Source organism: Vulpes lagopus, chromosome 10, assembly GCF_018345385.1.
Source record: "Vulpes lagopus strain Blue_001 chromosome 10, ASM1834538v1, whole genome shotgun sequence".
NCBI classification, from domain to species: Eukaryota; Metazoa; Chordata; class Mammalia; order Carnivora; family Canidae; genus Vulpes; species Vulpes lagopus.
In genome coordinates, this window is record NC_054833.1 from 70,355,503 (window position 1) to 70,376,896 (window position 21,394).

The 21,394-nt window shown below is 40.4% G+C and overlaps 1 protein-coding gene across 17 annotated transcripts in view; it reads right to left on the reverse strand.

The window, feature by feature from the left end:
* The window catches only part of SGIP1 (SH3GL interacting endocytic adaptor 1), a 202,255-nt gene extending 188,328 nt beyond the window's left edge, over nucleotides 1-13,927 (reverse strand). For 15 of the 17 annotated variants that reach the window (XM_041771021.1, XM_041771020.1, XM_041771018.1 and 12 more), the window contains exons 1-2: nucleotides 13,623-13,927; nucleotides 13,192-13,317 (exon numbers count right to left, since the gene is read on the reverse strand). In XM_041771021.1, coding sequence (XP_041626955.1) covers nucleotides 13,192-13,201 — 10 coding nt within the window. In that variant the 5' untranslated portion in view covers nucleotides 13,202-13,317; nucleotides 13,623-13,927. The other 2 variants (XM_041771006.1, XM_041771022.1) reach the window with 2 other exon arrangements.
* Between the last annotated feature and the right edge of the window lie 7,467 nt (nucleotides 13,928-21,394).

Here is a 21,394-nt window from a genome sequence, read left to right on the forward strand (position 1 = left end):
CAAGTACATGAAAAAAAAAAACATGATATACTAAGATCTTCATCTTTTTTACCTGTCAACATGACTCTGAAAAAAATCTACTATCAGAACCATTTGGGTTATAAAAAGAGTTTTTCCAATAGTTGAATTAAACCATCACCTGAGCCCTCAGGCCTCAGCAGTGACAGTGCTGAATGGCATTGGGGAAGGGCACCACAGTCCCTTCCAATCTCTCTTAGCTTTCCTGAAAATAAACATAACATTTAAATAAAGTCAGAGTATTTATTACTCAAACACAGACTCAAGACAATCTCCTCTCAAAACAATAACAACAACAACAGAAAAAAAAAAAAAAAAGAACAAACCCAGAGGGCCATCTGTAGCTACTTCAGTCCATCCAACATCCAAAATAATTGCTTAAAGATGCAAATGGAAATGTGACCTTCTCCTAAAACCCCTTCAGTGGCTTTCCACTGCCTCCCAATCAATTCCAGATCCATCTCCATTGCTCACATAGCCCTGCCTGATTTGAATCTTGCCTTCCTTCTCTGCTGTTTCCTTTCCCTGCTTTCACTAGTCTCCAGCCACACTGGCTTTTCTTTTGTTCTTTGAGCTTAAACAAGATCCAGGCAGTCATTTGCCCCTGCAGTTCTCATTCCCTGAAATACTCTACTCTCAGATCTTTACATGTCACAGTGTGATGAAGTCTCAGCTTAAATGCTTCCTTTACCACCTAAAGCAGCTTTGACCACCACTTTCCACTCTTTTCCAAATGATTCTTCGTTTTTCACTGATTTTATCACCATCTGAAATTCTCTTGTTTATTCATTTGGTTTGTGAGTCTTGTCTCCTCATAGTTGAATGCAAGTTCCAGCAGAGCAAGGACTCTATGTGTTTTGCTTACTTGTATCCCACACTTAGAACCATGGCTAGCTCACAGAATTCCACTGCCACTAAAAAAAACCTTCCTCCGTATCTTAGTCAAAATTCATCAGGGGAGCAAAACTCTATGCCTCAATCTGCCGGTGTAAAGTGGGTTGCCACAAAGATAGAAGATGGTGGAAAACTCAAAAGAAGAAATCCAGATTAAATAATTTGATCTAATAATAAGATTGCATGGATTAGATCTCGCTGAGATTACATACAGAACAATATTTGGTTCTGTAACTAGGCCAAGATAGATGTTATTTGAGCACACTTTGAAATGCGTTTTAATCGTTCCACTACGTGTTCATTATTAGAAACAATATTTTTACTCAGTTTCGCAAAATTACATGTAGCATTTTCTTTTTTTTCATGTAACATTTTCTATTCAAATAAATATTTCATCAAATGAGGGAAGGTGTTCTTCTCCTAGTATCCAGGAATGAAGAAAATCATTTGTATATGTGAAAGGTGGAAAGTATGAGGAGAGGAGTTAACTGTAATAGGGATACAACCTGAAACCCTTGTCATAGAGGATAGAATTTTAAAACTAGTTAGTACCTTCAAAATTATTTAACCTAACCTTTACTTGAAAATAGTTTCCAAGATACTAAATATAACAACAGCCCTAGTACTACGTTATATTTATATATTAATTTACTGCTTTTAGAAATATTTTCACATATATTTTGTGCTTTGGTATTCACAACCAAGTGAGAAAGGCAGGAGAGCTCATTTCCTACTCCACAGATGGGAAAATGGAAGAGATGGTGACTTGCTCAAAATAAACAGCCAGGATCTTTAAAGAGGATACAAGAAAATCAATTCTTACCCACCTGGCAAATTCTTGACCTCATCCTCATTGCTAACAAAGAATGGTGCCAGGAGATATTAGAATTTTTTGAATTAAAATCAATTATTCTTTCTACTGCTTTGCTTTCTCTTCCCAATGTTAAATAGTTTGTCCAAAGTCACTCAGCGATGTCAGGACTAGACCCTAACACAGAACTCCTTCTGCCTCACCAAGCTACCTTATTAAATGAAAATGAAGAATTCATGACACATCATGTCACTCATTAATATGAGCCATTCTAGCTCAATATACAAATCAAGCTCCAGCTAACAGTCTAAATGTCTGACAAAAGGGGAATAGGTACATAAATGACAATGCAATGGAATATTCAATAATCAGTATAAATAACGTTTGTGGAGACTGTTTCATAAGGATGATAATGATGGCTAACACCTCTTGACTGAGTGTTTACTGTGTACAAAATACTGTTTTTATGTATATTATATGTCTCATGTATGTAATTATATATTATAAAAATAATACTAATGATATATAACATGTTCAACTCATTTAATCCTTATAATAGCCTTTTCTGATATGGATTATGCCATACAGAAGAAGAAACTGAAGCACAAAAGGGTTAAATAATTTGCCTAAATGTTATATAGTTGGCAAGTGTAGAGGGAACAAGGTTTGCATCTGGGAAGTTTGTCCCAGATCCTATACTCTTAACTAATATACACACTGCGTAGGACAGTGGTTAACATCTAATGTCAAGTGAAAAACTTGTGTGTCTGAGTGAGTATATACACACATGTATGTATACATATAGATAGATCAAATTGAGTTCTTTGACATAAATATTTATTTTGCCTATAAAGCTATTAAGAGCTGGCATTCACTGAGTGCTTACTTAACATCTCAGGTTAAGTGCTAACTGAAATCCATACATTATCTTAATTAATTCCCCCACAATCTTATGTGGAAGGTGTCATTTCACTCTCTTTGCTGGTAATATTGCTGAGACTTAAAGAGCTTCAGATTGTCCCCGAAGTCCATGTTCTACACTCAACAAATTGTAGTAGTGGTTAGTTATTTCATAATAACGAGATAATTGGTGATTTCAATTTCTCCTTTGTATCTTCCTATTTTCTGAGTTTTCTACAATGAAACCTGATCTCTCTTAAAATGAGAGCAAAACAATTAAAGTAGTCAAGCAGACTGTGTGAAATACTAGGTTAACTGCATGCTTCTGAACCAAAGTGTGGCTCTCAGCCAGACTGATCCTACGCAGCAGATGGGAGCTCTGGGGAGAAGAGAGGGCTTATGATCCTGGGTACTGCCTGGCATCCAGGAGCCATACTGGAGCCTTCAATGTTCCCAGCAGAGTAACATTTAATATACCTTTGCTATGGACCAAATACTTTTCTCAATATTTTACATATGTTAACGTATATAAGCATCATGATAACCGTACACTGGGTGGCTTGCATATTTCCCAAAAAGTTGTGATCCCTCAACAGCATTCATTCATTCACTGAATTTTTGTTGAGTACTTACCCGTGCCACACATTGGGAATAAAAAATTGAGTGAGACATGGTCCCTGCTTTGGCAGAGTCCTTGGTTCTTGGTGGAAGAGCAAACAAAGTAGGTATATAAACAGAAAATAGCAGCTAAATAGTATTGAGAGCTTAACACTTTACCTCAAGACTGTAGCCTCAATCCCTACCCACCAGCCTGCTCTATGGCTTCTAGACTTGCCATCCCAACAATCAAGTGAACCAGTTCCTTAAAAATATCTCTTTCTCTCCCTCTCTTTCCCTTTCCCTCACCCTCTTTCTTCCCCTCTCCCTGACCCTCAACCTCTCCCTCTCTCTTTCTCTCTCTCTCTGTCTCCTTCTTAACTTATTGGTTCTGTAATCTCTGGAGAACACACTGCTACAAGTGCACTTTCTGATTTAATCCTTACAACAGCACATGATTAAATTAACAATGAGAAAGTTACTGTTATTATCATTTCCATCTTCTAGATGAGGAAGCAGGTTCACTAGCTTCCCAAGGTCACGTACATGACATTAAATCTAGACCAGCCTGACTCCAAAGCCAGTGCTCTTAAACCTTCTGATATGTGGCCTTAGGAGGGCAAGGACTGATTGTCAAGTGAGCTCAGGGAGCACCTCACTTTCAACCTGGGGAATGTGGAGAGGCTTCATTGAAGAGGGGCACTTCTGTTCAACCTTGAATGATCAGAACAGACTGTGACTGTGTGGATAAGGGTAGGAATAGTACATACAAAGGAAAGAGGACATGGAGCTCCTGGCTGGCTGGCATAGTGGGATATGAGCAGATAAAGAGCCTGTGTGTGAAAGTGTTACACAGCAACTAAAGCATTTGTACTTCATCTTAGAAGCATGGGAACAATCAAAGGCAGATGGGGAAAGTGATGCCTTTGATGGCTGTGAGAAGCATGGATTGGAAGCAGCAAAATCTGATCAGGTGTGGTAGCAGAGGATGAAAGGGAGAAGACGAAGCCAAGATCTTTTAGGAAGGATAATCTATAACTCTAAAGAACCTACCGCTATGAGGCAAGCAGGAAGGAGAAATGAAAAATGAATCCAATCACTGACTGTGGCTTGGCTATCTGGTAGACACAGGTCTTTGAATTGGAGGCACAAGGAGGCTAAGGAAAACTTGGTGGTTAAAGTCTATAGTACAGCGGTAGGGTCCTACCTGTTGTGAGGCTTGCATTTCCTACTACTGCTACCATACCTAGTGCTGTGAGCAATTTTTCACATGCCATCTTTCGGTGATACACTAAGGGCATTTGTAAAGGTTGGATGTACAGTGAGACCACCTACATCCCAGGTTTACTCATTGTTTTTCAACTTTGGGAAGCTGCCTATGGTAGGGAAAGCAACATGATATCATCTCATGTGCCAGTCCCAAACAACTAGCAGAAGTGGCCTGGAATATGATGTTAAGATAGATGCTGAGGCCAGAGAGAAAGACAGTTAAGATTGATTAGTGATGCCTTCCAAGGTCAAGAAATGGATAGTGTAACCCATGGACATTGGGAATCAAGGATGGTGGAACATGCTAGTAATTAACAGTACGGCGAGGAGAAAAGAAATCTGTAGATCTATCTGCAGAAGAGGTCCAGCAATAATCTACTTGACCAGTCAAATAGTGAGCTGTAATGCCTAGCCACTGAATGCTAAGGAACCCACATATAACAACAGGACTAAGAAAGAGAGTGATCTGAGAAAATAACTGGCACTTGCACCACTCTTCTTCAGATGTTCTCATATTTATTATCTCATTCTACCTTCCCTATGATTCTGTGAGATAGAGAGTCAGCATTATTCCTACCTTATAAATGGGGATGCTGAGGCCAAAGCAGTGCCAGAACTCATTCAAGGTCATAGAGCTAGTCAGGAGATCCAGCCCCTTCAAGTCACACTCAACTCTAACTCTAGGATTGGAACCACGAACTAAGGTAAGAGCATGATATTTATCTATTTACTTAAATACATGGAAAGATGAGTCCAAGAGGCACCACAGAACCAGTATCAAAATGCCAGGCTTTTGAATGCCCACCTGTCACTAGACACATGGATAACATAGGCTCATGCCAACTGACCAACACAAAAGGAAGCTGGCTTTCCTATCTCTGAAGATTCACAGATGTGTGCTTATGTGTTACCTTGGAGTCCCTCTCTTGAACATCCCCCTGTGCTTTTGTCCAGAAGCACTGACGTCCTTGCTGTTCTGCCCATGTTCTGAGCATTTGTACATGCTCTTTCTCCCACTTCTTTGGACTCATCCCCTGAATAATTACATGGCTGCTCACCCTCTCCACTCCTTCAAGTCTTTGCTCATATGTCTTCTCAGTGAGGCTACCCATTACCACCTTATTTACAATTGCAATCCCATCTACCCTACTCCTTCCTCTCTCCCACAATTTCCTCTATCTCCTTTCTCCACTTGATTCTTCTCCAAAGTTCTTATCCCCATCAAATGTACTCTGTGTTTCATTTTATTTTCCCATCTCTCTTGCATCAAACAGGAAGGTCCATGTAGGCAGGAATTTGTATTTGGACCTCCAGCACAGAGTCGAACACCTAGTATGCATTCATACAATTCATGCAATTTCTGATGAATAACACAGACAGTTCTATGCTAGGGACTAGAGATAAGGGTTGTGTAACTGCACCTTTCTCTTCCAATACTGAAAAGGGGCAAAATTAACCAATGGCATCCATACAAAAGAACAGCAGAGGAGGAGTAGCCAATGAAAGGCAGATAGTAATACATTTGGACTATTCTTGTATTAAGACAAGCATATTTTGAGATGGGAGGAAAAAGACTCAATAATTCAATTTAAACCTTGGAGGGAGTAAGTATGGGGAATCCAAACCATTCAGTGAATGCCAGAGACTCTTAAAACTAGAAGTTCTAGAGATAGGCAGATCAATTCTCTCATTTTGTTTGCAATGAAACAGAACCCCAGGAAGGTAAAGTAACCTTCTCAAGGCACACAGCCAAGCAGTCACAACATTTAGACTCAAACCTAAGTCTGCCTCTGGGTCCATGCTCTTTCTACCAAAAACATCCAAACTACACAAATTCAGTAAACAAACTGAGCTTCTAAGACTAATGAATTCTCTGGTCAGGAATAATTTGGCATTTGAAAAACCTCATTTACCATCATCACACTGCCACAAATACATTGTACAACATTATGCTCATCTGTATTCATTTACTTACGTAAAAATACTTGCCAGATTCCAAGTCAAACTCCAGCTCTAGAAGCCAGTGTTTCCAGATCTGGTCATAAACCAGAGAAAAGGAAAGATAGTCCAGGGAGAGAAAGATGAGGTAGAAGGATGAGGGAAGTAGATATAGGGAGGGCAGAAATAAAGGAAAGCAGAAGGGAGAGAAAAAAATGAAAAATATGTATAGGCACATTGACAGCACTGCTCCTGGGATTTTCTCGGGATTTCTTTGAATGGCTGTGCTATCACTTGTCTTTCCCATTATAAAATAATTTCTTCAGAGCTAATCATCAAAATGATTCAAACTCAAGCACATATTTTCAAATGGACCATTTCTTTTTCTTTTGCTTCCCAAAATATATTATCTGTATCTCACAATATCCCATTCCATAATACTTCATTCTTTTTCTTGATCACTTCATGTTTATTCTCCAGCGAGAACACAAATTTGAGCATTTATTTTTTCCTACATCAACTATAATGCCCCAAATAATACCTTACAGTGTTACCACATGAAGCCATCAGGGTCATTTATATCTGGTTTTCCTCACTTCTCCAATGGATAAACACACTAAGCATCCACTGTGTATCAAGAACTAAGAATGAGGAGGTGAACCTGATAGACCAGAGTCCTGTCCTTGTGGAGCTTAGCTCTGAGTGAGAAATTCAGCCCATACACCGTTAAACGACCATGAATCATAAATACATCTCTGAGGAGAGAGAGTGGACTGGAAGGTTCTCAGGGGCCCAGGCCTGTGTGTTTGAGAGCTTGGGATGACAAGAGGATAGGGAAGTCCTCCAAGGAGGTGGTAGTTTTGCTGGGACCACAAGAAAACAGTCTGGGAATTGGCAAAATCATGCTCTAGGTAGAGCAAAAGCCCTGAGGCAGAAAAGTTTGTTTGTTCCAAACACTGACACTGGCAGTAAGGCATTCCACGAGCTTGGACAGGCCTGGCAGGTCTGAGTATGCAGCCTTCCATCTGCAATGGATTTTAACAGAAATGAGAAGATACAGAAGTTTTTTAAACAAGCAACATGACACAAGATATTTAAATAGAGATTCTAAATATCTCCCTGAAATTCTGTGGATGTAGTTAGAGGGCAAACATGTGCCAAGAATGCAGACTGACCCTTCCTCAGTGGACACTGACCTCCACCCACCGTAGCTCTCTCCCTGGTAAGCAAACCATCCAGTGCTCACAGAAATATTTGGTAGTCAACATAGGAACCAGTTAGGCCCAACACTCCTGCCACACACACCCCTTTGTCCTGGAGGATATCTTGCCCTTCTCATGCCCCTCAGTCCCCTTCCATCTCTGATCTTCTCCTTACTCAGTTCATTACTCCTCAGAGATTTTTTTTTAGACAGGAGCCCAAAACCATCATGATCCCTTAAGCATTTTCTTCTTCCAACCCCTGTACCATCATCTCAGTAAATTCTCTCTCCCTTTATTAATTCCATTCGCAAGTTTACATAACGAAAGTAATGACAGTTTAACAGTAGTATATATGATAAAATTGAACTGAGAAAAGTAAACCGTGAGTATGGAAGTAAAATTGAACATAATTGAAAATTTAGTGTCATAAGTCTCTACAACTTCTGAAAATATACCTTAAAACTCCCTTCATATTTTTTCTCCATATCCTCATTGTCCTCTAATGAAACCTTCCTTTTCACAAATAGCATCATTTACAATTGAAAACACATTTAATTCCATTGTTCCTTTCTGGCTACTTACTGTGGTAACCATACTGTTCTTCACACATTTCTTTGCAAATATTTAGTATTTCATCTAGATAATGGGTTAATAGCCTTTGAACGAGTGTGAGAATCTAATCAACATCTATGTCATTATTCCTATGGGAATACTTGTTTCAAATGAGCAATTCATAAACAAACTTTCAGGAACATAAGAACTGTGAGTTGGTGACTTCCTGCAATTTGTTTATTTGAAACATGGATAATGTATGTGGCAAGTCCAACAGAAAGAATTATCCAGAGTCTTCTAGAATGGTTTGTCTAAGATAATTTTTTGAAGACTGCATATTCTTCTTAGAAATTTAAAGTTTTGACCTCTGGAATTGTTTGGGAACTTATATATATAAGAAGGCTCCTTCTGACACAGAGCCGTGGGGAAGAAGAGAAATGACATACATGATGGCCCATATATTAGAATCTCATATGCATGCTTAAGATTTTCCAAAATAACTTCACTCTTTCTGGGAAGTATTTATTCTCTTTAAAACTTCTTTGCTAACTAGAAAATGAACAGGTCCAGCTCCAAAATGCTTTGTTTCTTTTTGATCAGATCAAAGAATTTTCCAAATAAATAAAACTCTATTTCTAGATAGGAAAAAACAATCTTTACTATTATGAGGTTCATTGCAACAACAAAAGCTCAGTTAATCTAGAATCGTTCAAAATTGTCTAAGAAGTTTGAGATAAAGAGCATTAACGAGGAGTTGAGGGTATGGTTCTGTGCGTATTCATATTTAAAAGAGAGACAGAATGTGTCCACCCAAGAAACCAAGTTCTAGTTTTCAATTAGGTTAAGATGCCCATCTTGATACAAATTTTAAAAAGGTTCCTATTATAAAATATTATCATGGGCCAAATGTATGAGCTTTGTTGCTAAGTGAACTTGAGTCCAGAAAATTCTCATCTCCATTTATCAGAATTCAAGAAAACCATGTAATTAGGTCTTCTGAGGTAAATACGTTAATGTAAAACATCCAGGTTACTATGATGGTTCATTGTTTTTCCTCTAAAATTGAAGGAAGCAATAAATATATGACATTATAAAGGACTCCAGTTTATACTATTTATAAGAACTTGAATTGACCAAACAAACAAACAAACCATGAACTTGGGTTCACATTCCATTTTGCCATTTTTCTGCCTCAAAATATTATTTTTTATTTTTGCAAGTTTGAAAAAGTATTGCATGCAGAATACACTTACAGATCATCGTGAATGGTAAATATAATAAAATGTATTAAATCATCCTATACATTGTAATTATATACAATAAACCCTTAATAATGTGCTTATTAATTTAAAAAAGTTGTTATATAGGATGAAACCACTGGCACCCAAAACCTTACCCTTCTAGGACAGCACCTAAGAGCCTGACTATGGAACTAAAAGCACAATAACTTGCAGTGCAGTTCTGCAAGATGAGGGAAAACTTCCTAGGCTGCCCTACAAATAAACAGATGTCCTAAGAAACCCTGACTTTGTTCCATTTATCTTTGAAGGGATATCCAAAATGGCATTTTCAAACTTTAACGATAGTATGCGATAACAACAGAATCCTTCAAGAGTTGCCCTAATCACACAGACTGCATCGAAAGCTTAACCAGTACACATGCCTGTTAGCAAATGACTACCTTTGCTCACCCTCTTTCCCTTCACAGTCATACCACACAGGGCTCCCTATCATGTGGCATTCCTTAGGAAAAACACAACTCGATACCAACCACTGCCAAATAATAAAGATTGCGGTAATCGGTGAGTCAAATATCAAATTAAAATATATGTTTTTAAATCAAAAGATTTGAAAGGAATCATGGAGGGACAAACTACTGGTAAGATGTTTGAGGTCGGGCAGCCCAGGTGGCTCAGCGGTTTGGTGCTGCCTTTGGCCCAGGGGTGATCCTGGGGACCCGGGATCAAGTCCCAGGTCGGGATCGCTACGTGGAGCCTCCTTCTCCCTCTGCCTGTGTCTCTGCCTCTCTCTGTGTGTCTCTCATGAATATATAAATAAATAAAATCTTAAAAAAAAAAGATGTTTGAGGTCCCTGCAGTATTATTTCACTACCTTCTATGAAGTTAGCATCACTGGGGAGGTAGTAACCTTCCTCATCTATGACCAGGATTTCCAATAGGCATTGAAGGAATGGAGCCCATATCTTGTTCCATCAAAACAAGAACACAAAACTAAACTATGAGCCATTCTGAAGAATCTTTATTTACTCCTGTTTTACACAAAGTAGAGAAGTAGCTTTGAAAAGTTGCCATGGCCATGCTTTTTCTGAACAGCAGACTAAAACACTTTGGTGAATATAGAAATATATACAGTGTAAATGTGGGCTCTCTCCCTTCCTTAATAATATATATATGCGTCGACTACTACATGTGTGTGTAACTGTGTGTGTGTGTGTGTGTGCGTGTGTGTATGTGTATGCACGCACCGAAGCATATATGAAATGTACTGTTGAGGAGAGACATCATTTAACCATCTTAATGTCGGGTGACACATTCTCAGAGCCCACTAATGTTTCAGCAGAGGGCTTCCATGACAGGATTTTAGGGTGACTTTTAGGGGGTTCCTTATCTTTCCAAGGTTATTGTGATGGATGGAACGAACAGCCTAGTTGCCTCTAGGGATGAGTTAAGTGAAAAATAATAACTGCTCTGTCACATATTTGGAATAAGAGCAATTCAGAGGTGAATTCTGGGATGCAATATCAGAAACATATATATATTGCCAAAAAGACTAGCAACTAAGTTAAAAGGTTTTTGATAGGCAAATTGATTTCTAGTTAAGGTTCCTACCTGCCTTAAAAGGTCACTGAACCATTAAGATAATAAGTCTTGAAAAGCATTTAAGTATGAACTATGAGTAGATAAAAATGATTAGTTTCATATAAATTTCGAAGCCAATGGGAACAGCTGTCCATTTTCTTTTTCAGGGATTTGACGGAAGGCAACTGCATCCATAGTGTCACCTCTAATTCAAAACAGTACTAGCATAGCATCCTTCATTAGATGAATTTGGCAGACTCAGAGCAATGGTGCTAATTCAGCTCCAACACACGTCTTTGTTACAGTTCTCCTTTCAGTTTAGGCAGCTCAGATAGGCTTATCATAGGGCTTTGAACTGCCTGACATTCTCGGATGGCACAATAGACAATATTCCCAGGAAAGTCATTAATGAGCGTCAATAAATATTACTTCCTTCAAAAAAGACACTTTAACTCCATAGTTTGCAAGGCAAGAAGTAAAAATGAAAGATCTTCTACTTGCCTGTGTAAGATTCAAACCTAATTAGGATGTATGCAGATTTCTCATTAGGAAATGCTACAAATGAAATTTAGCTGGAGAAACATAGTAAGTTCCTCTATAGACAAAATTATTTTTCTTTCTTTCTTTCTTTCTTTCTTTCTTTCTTTCTTTCTTTCTTTCTTCTTTCTTTTTTTTCTGAAGAGAGTAATCTACATGAGTTTAAATTGAAAAGTGTTACAGTAATACTCTTTCTGTTTGTCTTGCCTTGTTATTCAAAGATTAAATTCATTTTCTATTGATGAAAATGATTACATCTTAGGCCGTTAGTAATCTCAGTTTATTTAGACCTGTATTTTAAAGAACTAGCTTGAGAGCCCTTTGCAGACAAGACCCAGGCTCCATGACAAAATGATACCCAATTTCTCTTTTAAGGCTATTTTCTAAAATCTGTGGGCCATGACTGTAGAATTCTTCACTCCCTCAAATTACATTAACAATGTTTGACATCATGACAGAGAGAGCAAAAAGAATTCATTTCTCCCGAAATAAGTGGGCTATACCATTGCTTTTTGAAACCATCCTTCTCTGATTCCATTTTGGTAAATTTCTAATGAATGTTTAAAATCTGTAGGACAGACCTTGGCTTAAGAGGTGGCCTCTCTGCCATTTTCATGGCTGATTTGAGACCCATTATGCACTCGATTCTGCATTGTGAAATCCAGGCTAGGGACAAATTTCTGCCTGTCATCTCAGGAAAGGCCAGGAGTTTTGCACCATCCTTCAGTGTGAAAACAAAATCAAAGCCAGGGTAAGGCTGCCTGCTTCTTTCTTAATCAGCTTGATGCTTTTTTGAGGCAATCCTGGCTGTCACTATCTCAGGCTTGGAAGGGTAATTCAGTAGAATAAAATATAGTTTAAACAACATCTCCCCAGGGAAAGTTCCTTCTTACACTTAATATTGAATGCAAAAAGGTAATCAGTAAATAATCATTTGGTGCTTGGTTAGGAATCATTGCACAGGAATGCATTTAAGAAGAACAAAATTCTTTTTTTAACCCGGTAAGACCCTGAATCCGGGGCTAAGAGGCCCAGATATTTTCCTCATATTGCTCATTCCGTTGCAATGGCATCCTCCTATAACTATATCTTATGGGCCAAATTTGCTGCACCTGTCACCCCAACAATAAGAAGTAAATTGCAGAGATAAAAATAAAAGAATTTTTAAAAAAATGTTAAGCAGTTCACTGAAAATGACAGCATGGATAACTCTGTCAATGACCTCTCCTCGCTAATGTCAATTTCAGAAAACAAGTTTCCATTGTAAATGTTTAATCAGTGTAGTCCCAGGAACCCAGAGCAGAAAACCTTATCTTCTCTCCCAACTTATTTGCTCTGCAAGCTCTTTCTTAGCTCTATCTCTGCTCCCTGGAAGCACTTTATGGTTTTGTGGTTTGTTGTTGTTCTCTCTCTCTCTCTCTCTCTCTCTCAAGAGCTGGGAGCTCTGTAGGTTCTGAGCTAAACAGAAGCCTTGTGGTTTGATTCCATTAGTCTGAGCCCTGGTCCGCGGCAAGCAAACTGCAGCATTGCTGCTTGCAAATCCTGGCAACCAGGTTCTAGACCAGAGCCACAAACCCTGGCTGCACACATTCTTCAAGGCCGTTCTGCCCAAACCTTGCCTGAAGCCAGTCAACCACAGCAGAAAGCATCCTACCTTCCATCATGGTGGCGGAATTGCATTCCTTAATTTCCCAAGGAGTCTGAAAAAATACAGGAGGATAGGATTCCAGGTCCCAGCTAGGTCCTCGCAACGCTGCCGCCGAGGGGTCTCCTCTGTCCACTGCCGAAGCCAAACGAGACGAGTGTTAACCCCCAAGACAGGCCATGGATGCTGCTGGTGCCGCTTCACCTACGGGCTCCCGGGAAGATGCTGCGAGAGAAAGGGAGAGGAGCGGCAGCCCGGCCGAGCTGCACCGCCTGCGCCGCCCTGGCCAATCCCTTCGGCGCTGGACCGCGTCACATGGCAGCCAGCCTGCGTCTCCTGACACAATACCCCGGGAGAGCGCACAGAACCTATTTTCCGTCCCTATTCCCCTCCGCTCCCACCCCTCCCGCTGGTCACCAAATGCACGGCCCCTTCCCCACCTGGTGACGCACTTCCCCGCCCCTCCTCGTCGTCTTCTGGAGCCCCCTTGCAGCGGCTGGGTCCCCGCGATTGATTGTCAGAGCTGCCAGCTGGACGGGGGGCTCGGGCACGCGAGGAGCACCTACGTGGCTCGCTGCGGAGGGCATCGGTTTGTTTTGCTTTGTTTTAAGAAAAACTGGCCAGTAATTCCATGCACTCTGAAGTCAGCCGCACACTTCTAAGCTCCCATTCCCGTCGTCTTTGGCCCTGAAGGAACTCCAGACGTTAAGGTCTGTGGCCTCCGCACACGCGTGAGTCAGTCTCTCTCTCCCTCTCTCTCCCATCTCTCTCTCCCTCCCTCTTTCATTCTTCCTCCCTCCCTCTCTCTTTCAAGAGAGAAAGAAAAAAAAATCAATCCGGCTGACGTCACATCAGAAGCAATTATCCCCAAAAGGATGATGCAGAAGAAATTTCATCCCAGCTGCCTTCAACAGAGCCAGGGAATTAATCGCGCGTGACATGCCCAAGGGCTGGGAAGTGTCATTAAAACAAAGAAACAAAAGAACCCACCCGAGTGGGGGCTCTGGAATCAACCTGGCAACGCTCGAGGTCATTCCTGGGGCGGGAGGCGGGAGGCGGGAGGCGGGAGGCGGGGGCGAGGACCGCAGGCCGGGCGCCCGGAGCACCTGGACGCGCCCGGCTCCCCGCTCCCCGCTCCCCGCTCCCCGCTCCGGGCCCCGCACGCGGCAGCCGCCGCCGTCCCCGGGTGCAGGGGCTGCGCCGCCAACCGCAGGCCCTGGAGGAAACCAACTCTCTTCCAGAGCACACGATTTTTTCGCAGCGCGCCTTCGGCATCTGTGCGGGTCGCGCAGCCCATTCGATCACCCCAGCGGACATCCGGAGGGAGGCGTTGGTGCGGGGTTCTGGCCCGGGGGCGGGGGTGGAGCTCAGGGGTCTGCAGCTTGCAGGGAGGGGATGTGGGTGCCGGGCTGCTGCCTCCGCGGGAAGGGTGATGGCACCCGGGCTGCTGGGGCCGAGAATCTGCCCCCTGACCGGTCCCCAGAAGCCCCGGGAGCCTTCCGAGGGGCCTCAGGCCCCGGGGGCCCGCGGCTGCGGTTCCTCGCTGGCAGGCTCCGGCAGCTAAGGAAGAAGCAGGCAGCGGCCTGTGCGAGGGAGGGGAGGGGGAGGGAGATCCGAAGAAAGGGAAGGTCCTCTGGAGAACTCCGGGGACGCGCGCAGAAGTGGGCATTTCTCCCTCTGCAGTCCAGCGACAGCACTGGGAGAAAAAGCCATAACAGCCCAGACCAACTGTGAGCATCAAATGGAAAGAAGTTAAGATGCATTGCGTGGTCAGTGTTGAGTCTCTAAGGCCATTATGAATCTTTTATGTTATAAATATATCCGCAAACTTTTAATGTTGCTTAGTCCTTGACATCGTGTAGTTCTCTCTACCAGAGCAAATATGAGCTATTGCCGGCTAAGGACTAGGAAAGAAAATAGAACTCAAAAAGCTGACCGAAGAGCAAACTAATAGTTAAACAAACAAACAAACAAAACACCAAAAACTCAGTTCCTTAGCAACTTAGACTTTTTTTTTTTAAACTCCTTATTCTCCCTAAGGATACATATTTCAGTAGCCTCAAAATTTCCCAATGACACTCTCCAGGGAGGTACAAATGCTTGTGCCTTTTTCCTTATATCTATGAGGCAGTTGAATTTTAAAAGAGAAAGGAATTTCAGAGCAAAAGCTATGTTGAGTACAACTCATACTGGTCTGAAAACCACAGGAACAAGATTCATGCGTGTGTGTGTGTGTGCGCGCGCGCGCATTTAGCCAAATTTTCAGTAGTGGTTAAGAAAATGGATAAATACTGGCATCAAACAGACTGGGATCAATTCTGTCCTTGCCACTTAATGAGGTCTGTGACCCTGTACAAGTTATGTAATTCTCTGTGCCTCACAGTTTCCTTATCTGTGAAGTGAAGATAAAAATAGTTCCACATTCATAGGGCTATAAATAGTAGCAATAACAAACCTTTATTAATGACTTATTATGTGCCAAGCAGTGTTCTAAATACTTTGCCAGTAAATTACTTAGCATTGTGTCTGGAGCATAATACACCCCCCGCGCCCCCGCCCGTTAGCTTTTTAATATCAGTGTTATCACCAAGGGGCTGCCAAAGGCATCAGAGAAATTTGTAGCTGAGAATTATACCACATACACAAAGAACAGCTCAGTGAAAGACCAAGGGATGCATCCAGAAGTGGAAGAAATTGGAGCCTTCTGAGGTTCCAGGGCACAGGTGAGTAGAAGAGAGATTTGAAACAAAGGAAGTTCAGGAAGGTCCACTTTCAGAGATGGAATTTTAAAGTCCAAGGGAGAAAAAAATGGAATGGGCTTGGAGTGGCAGTTCTAAATCAAATAAGGAATCCGAAATAAGGAAAATGGCTCAGAAAAAATCCTGAGGCAAGTGCAAGCACCAAGGTGTGGGGATAAAAATTGTCAGAGATATAACGGAGCAAAAGAACCAGAGAAAGCCAGGCTGCCTGCCTTCCCTCACCCATTATACATTCTACAGAGTATTAGGGCTAACTTCTCAGATAGATTTAGTATGGACACACATCAGTTTTGTCTTAGACATGCAGCAAGGCAGCTAGTTAGAAACAAAGACAATTCAAAGATTTTTTTCATTAGTGGGGTGTTTATAGGAAAAAGAAGTATCTGGATATGATTGTCAGAGAAGGACCAAGAAAGGGATGTGGAGTTAAAGGTAGTAAGGCTAGTCTGGAGACTGGTTAAACTTTGTGCAACTTTCTTACCAATTATAATTACCAATTGCTAATTATCCACTGTGAGAACACCTGATGAACAAAGTTCTGCTTCAAGTAAAAAAATTGCTCAAGTATGTTATGGAACAGTTAATTTTGTCTTCTCATAGGTTTTGGGGGGAAAATGTTTTTCTCAAGAACAAGGATAACACATTATATTGTGGCTCAAATTTCATTATTTCTTAGTACAGTTTTCGCTTACCAACAAGTACAAAGGAGAATTTTTAGCTGCTGAAATAATGGAATATTTTTTGCAAATTTTAAATGGAAGTCAAAGGATCTGTGAAAAAGATTGGTTAAATTACTAACTTGCATCAAAGTGCCAGGACTGCCTTAAGGGATTTAGTCCAGGATGGTGAGTGTGTACCCAGATCATACTAGGCTCTCAGGTCCTACAACTAGTCCAAGACTAAAAACTTAATTGCTGAAGTCACTAGACATTGAATTTTTTTTTCTGAAATAATATTTGTATGGTGGTGATGCCCTGTTACACATGTCTTTTGGAATCAAATCCTACTGTATACTTACCATAAAAGTTGAATTTCTTCACAATTTCCCAATTTTAGTGTTTGGGGAAAAATCTGTTCATAGTTCACAAAGAGAAAGAAAATCATGAGAACCGAGTCACAAAAGAAGGAGGAAAGAAAATTAACATGGAGTGACATTTAATAAATGGATATATATAGAGATACATATCTATTTAGAGAGAGAGATACATATATATCTCCAAGATTATAATGTTAGCATGACATTTGATTCTGTCCCACTTTCAGTCCCTGCTAAGGAAATTCACAGAATGTAGAAGAGAAAATATTGTCCAAGTCCTGGAAATCAGCAAGGTCCCACCGGAAGAGTTAGACTTCTGTGGGATGAAATAGGTGAAATATATATTTTTAAATATGAGAGAGATTTGTATACTTATATATATTTATAAGAGACAGATTTATATATAAATATATGTATATATATTATATATGTGTATATAAAGCCCAAGCTCACTATATTATTGGTTAGAATGAAGAATGCCAATTGGAATTGACATGGCCAAAGGGGGCTTTATTTATGTAGCTCACAGAGTTATATGAAGGACTGAATAGCTGAGAGAAAGCAAGAATTAGGATGCTCCAGGAAACTTTGTTACCAGAACCAAGTACTCGTGACTCTGTTTCTCTCAGCATGTCAGCTGGTTTTCTCTTACTAATTTTTTTCCCTGGGGTCTGATAGCTGGCCATTTAAATTCTTTAAGCTCACATCTTCAGAGCTTGACCATTCAAGATCTACTTCAAAAACCTTCTGGAGAAGGGCTCTGATCGAACTGGCTTGGCTCATTGTTCACCCTTTGGACCAGACAATGGGACCAGGTTGATGTGGTATCATACTGGACTTATTATTATTATTTTTTTTTTTTACTGGACTTATTTAAACCAAAACTTACATAGAACTTAGTCACATGCTTACCACTGTGACTAAACATGGAGAGGAGATAGGCAAATTATGGTGACAAACAACCCTCAATAGTATGAACCCCCTATATAATTGGAGGGGTAGAAAAGGCATTGTTAAAGAAAGAAGGAGCACTATTCCTGGAATAAGAGAGAAACTATGAAACAAAAGCTGTCCGCCATAGACATTACTCAGTTCACCTAAGATAAAACTGATAAAAGGATTCATGATCCAGAAGGACTGAGACTGTTACCCTAACCCCATCCAGCATACTTGAGAAGTTATTCATATTTTCGCACTCGCTACATCCTGAGAAAAACTGCAGACCCCATCCTCCTCTTCACTGTGGGGAAGCAGACCACACTTCTTGTTTGCCTTATCCCAAATACAAGATATGCCCTGGTATGCTCTCCACCCACTGCTCTGTCCCTGCCCAGACCTACCTGAGTACTGAAGGAATGTATATCAGCTGGGAGTACTGCTTAATCTAGAGGTACATGGATAAAGCTAAGCAATAAAGACTGAGCACATCAGGAGAGTCAGCAGCTTCAAAAGAGGAAGGAAACAAACAATTACACTTCACCAAAGCATAGGAAACACTCTCACTGAAAACAGAGGAAATGAAGAAAACTGGAAAGGCATTGAAAAAAATCTGTTTTTTACTTTTGATAAAATTTTAAGGATATGACAACAACAGATAAGATCAGAGTGCTATGACAAAAGAGTAGGGGGCAGCTGTGTGGCTCCATCAGTTAAGGGTCTGACTCTTGATTTAGGCTCAGGTCATGATCTCAGGGTCATGAGATCGAGCCCCATGTGGGGCTCCATGCTGAGCATGGAGCCTGCTTAAGATTCTGTCTTTCTGGGAACCCTGGGTGGCGCAGAGGTTTAGCGTCTGCCTTTGGCCCAGGGCACGATCCTGGAGACCCGGGATCGAATTCCACGTCGGGCTCCCGGTGCATGGAGCCTGCTTCTCCCTCTGCCTGTGTCTCTGCCTCTCTCTCTCTCTCTGTGTGACTATCATAAATAAATAAAAATTAAAAAAAAAAAAGATTCTGTCTTTCTCCGTCTGTGTCTCCCCACCTTCCCCTACCCATCTCCCTTCCATCCCTCCTTCCCCCACCCCCACTCAGGCACCTGCTCTCTCTCTCTTTCTCAAAAAAAAAAAAAAAAAAAAAAAAAGCAGACTGAAGGCCAGGAAGAGTGCATGATAATAGTAAAAATATTCTCATTAGAAATGTTTAAATGTTAGGGGCATCTAGGTGGCTCAGTCAGTTAAGTATCAGATTCTTGGTTTCAGCTCAGATCATGATCTTCTCATGGGTGGTGGGATTAAGCCCTGCAATGGGCTCTGCACTCGATAGGGAGTCTACTTGAAAGATTCTCACCCTCTGCCCATTCCCCCCTAAAATAAATAAATCTTTAAAAACTGTTTGCATGTTATAGCTGTAATCAATGATATAGAGAATACTGCCAATAGGAAACATTGAAAGGCCCAGTGCAATATGCCGGAAGCACAGACCCACAGCAACAATGACTGGCCCAAGCATAGTGGAATTCTTTTTCTCTGAGGAATCAGTTAACACAGATGCAGCTTTAACAGTTCAAGAAACTAGAGAAACAGAAAAACTTCCAAAATTAATTATGAATTACAAAACCTGGTAAAAAATAATTTTTAAAAAGAGACTATAGTTCAGTCTTATTCTTGAATATCATACAAAATTTTTAAATAAAATAACAGCAAGCAAAATCCAGCTTTTCAAAAATATTATACATATACATACATATACATATCATAAGTAGACTATTCTAGGAGTAAGAAAAATAGTTCAACATTTAAAAAATCTATGAGCATAATTCACAACATTAAGCTACTAAAAAGAAAATTATATTGTCTCCACCATTGCTGAAAAGATATCTGATAAATTCCAACTTATATCACTCATTTTTTTTTAAAATTTTTTTATTTTATTTATTTATGATAGTCACAGAGAGAGAGAGAGAGGCAGAGACACAGGCAGAGGGAGAAGCAGGCTCCATGCACCAGGAGCCTGATGTGGGATTCGATCCCGGGTCTCCAGGATCGCGCCCTGGGCCAAAGGCAGGCGCTAAACCGCTGCGCCACCCAGGGATCCCTATATCACTCATTAAACAAAACCCTTATTCACAAAAAAAGAGATAAAAACTTCCTTAGGATGATAAAATACACAAATCTCTTCCCCAAATCTATCCTCTTGTTAAATGGAGACACAATGAAAAAAAGCCTTTATTAAAATTAGGAATAAGACTTAAATGCTTTTTGTCATCATTGTCATATAGTATTTAATACTTTTCTATGGATGCTGGCCAAAAAACTGGGAAAGAAAAAAAAGATATGAAATTGTGTTGGAAACAGTTATAACGTGTTTCTCACACCATTTTCTCTATCTGAATACCCAGGAAGACTGTATTTGTTGGCCTTTCTTGCATCTGGGTGAAGTTATATGACTAAATTAAGGCACTGGAATTTTCCAACACTGGCCTTTGCAAACATCCTACACATACTCCTTGCCTCTTTATCCCTCCCAAATGGTAGAGAGCTACTTGATCTACATTAGACTTGAAATGCACGAGAAATAAAACTTCATTGTGTTAATCTCTATACAATTTATATGTAGTGTGTATATAGTGTGTAATGTTTACATATGTTTCCACGTTAGATGTGTATATAGTCTTTTATGGATGATATAATAAAAATACATATTTTTTAGAAGAGTTAGAGGAAGAGAAATCTAAACAGAAGAAAATGTAGAGACCATCAAAAGGGAAAGAACTAGGTATGTTCTAGAATCACAATATCTAGTCACTAGCTACAAGCGTCTATTTAGCACTTACAATATGTTTGTTCTAAACTGAGATGATATAAGTGTTGAAATGCACACCGGACTTCAACAAGAGTACAGAACAAAGAGAATCTAAAATATCCTGTTAATTGTTTCTAGATTGATTATATGTTGAAATGATATTATTCTATACATTTGATTAAATAAAATGTGTACTTGAAAAGTTCAAATTATACCTGTGGTTCATAATTGTGGTCACATTGTATTTCTATTGGATAGTGCTGTTCTAGAGACTGACAGAACCCCGACCCAATAAACACTGTGGACGAGGGGGATGAGTTACATGTGAGGGTTATGTGTTAATGGTCCATATCACCACCACTCCACATACATTCATTTTTTTCATATGACAAAAATATGTTAAGAATTGTCAATGCTCCGGAACTTTCAGGGTTTGGGATACCGAGATGAAAAAGTCCTAAACCTTTCAAGAGGCATATTGCACTGCAGAGGAGGCAGATGAGCAAACTGATAATTAAACACAGTTTTATAAATGTTCTTAGCTAAGGCAACACAAAGGCGGAGCAGCTAGGGCAGAGGAGAGGCCTAGGAAAGTTGCATATATCCACTGTACTGGAGGCCATCTCCCTTTCCCCTATCCCACCCTCATCCCCTACTCACTAGGTGAAGAGCAGTGA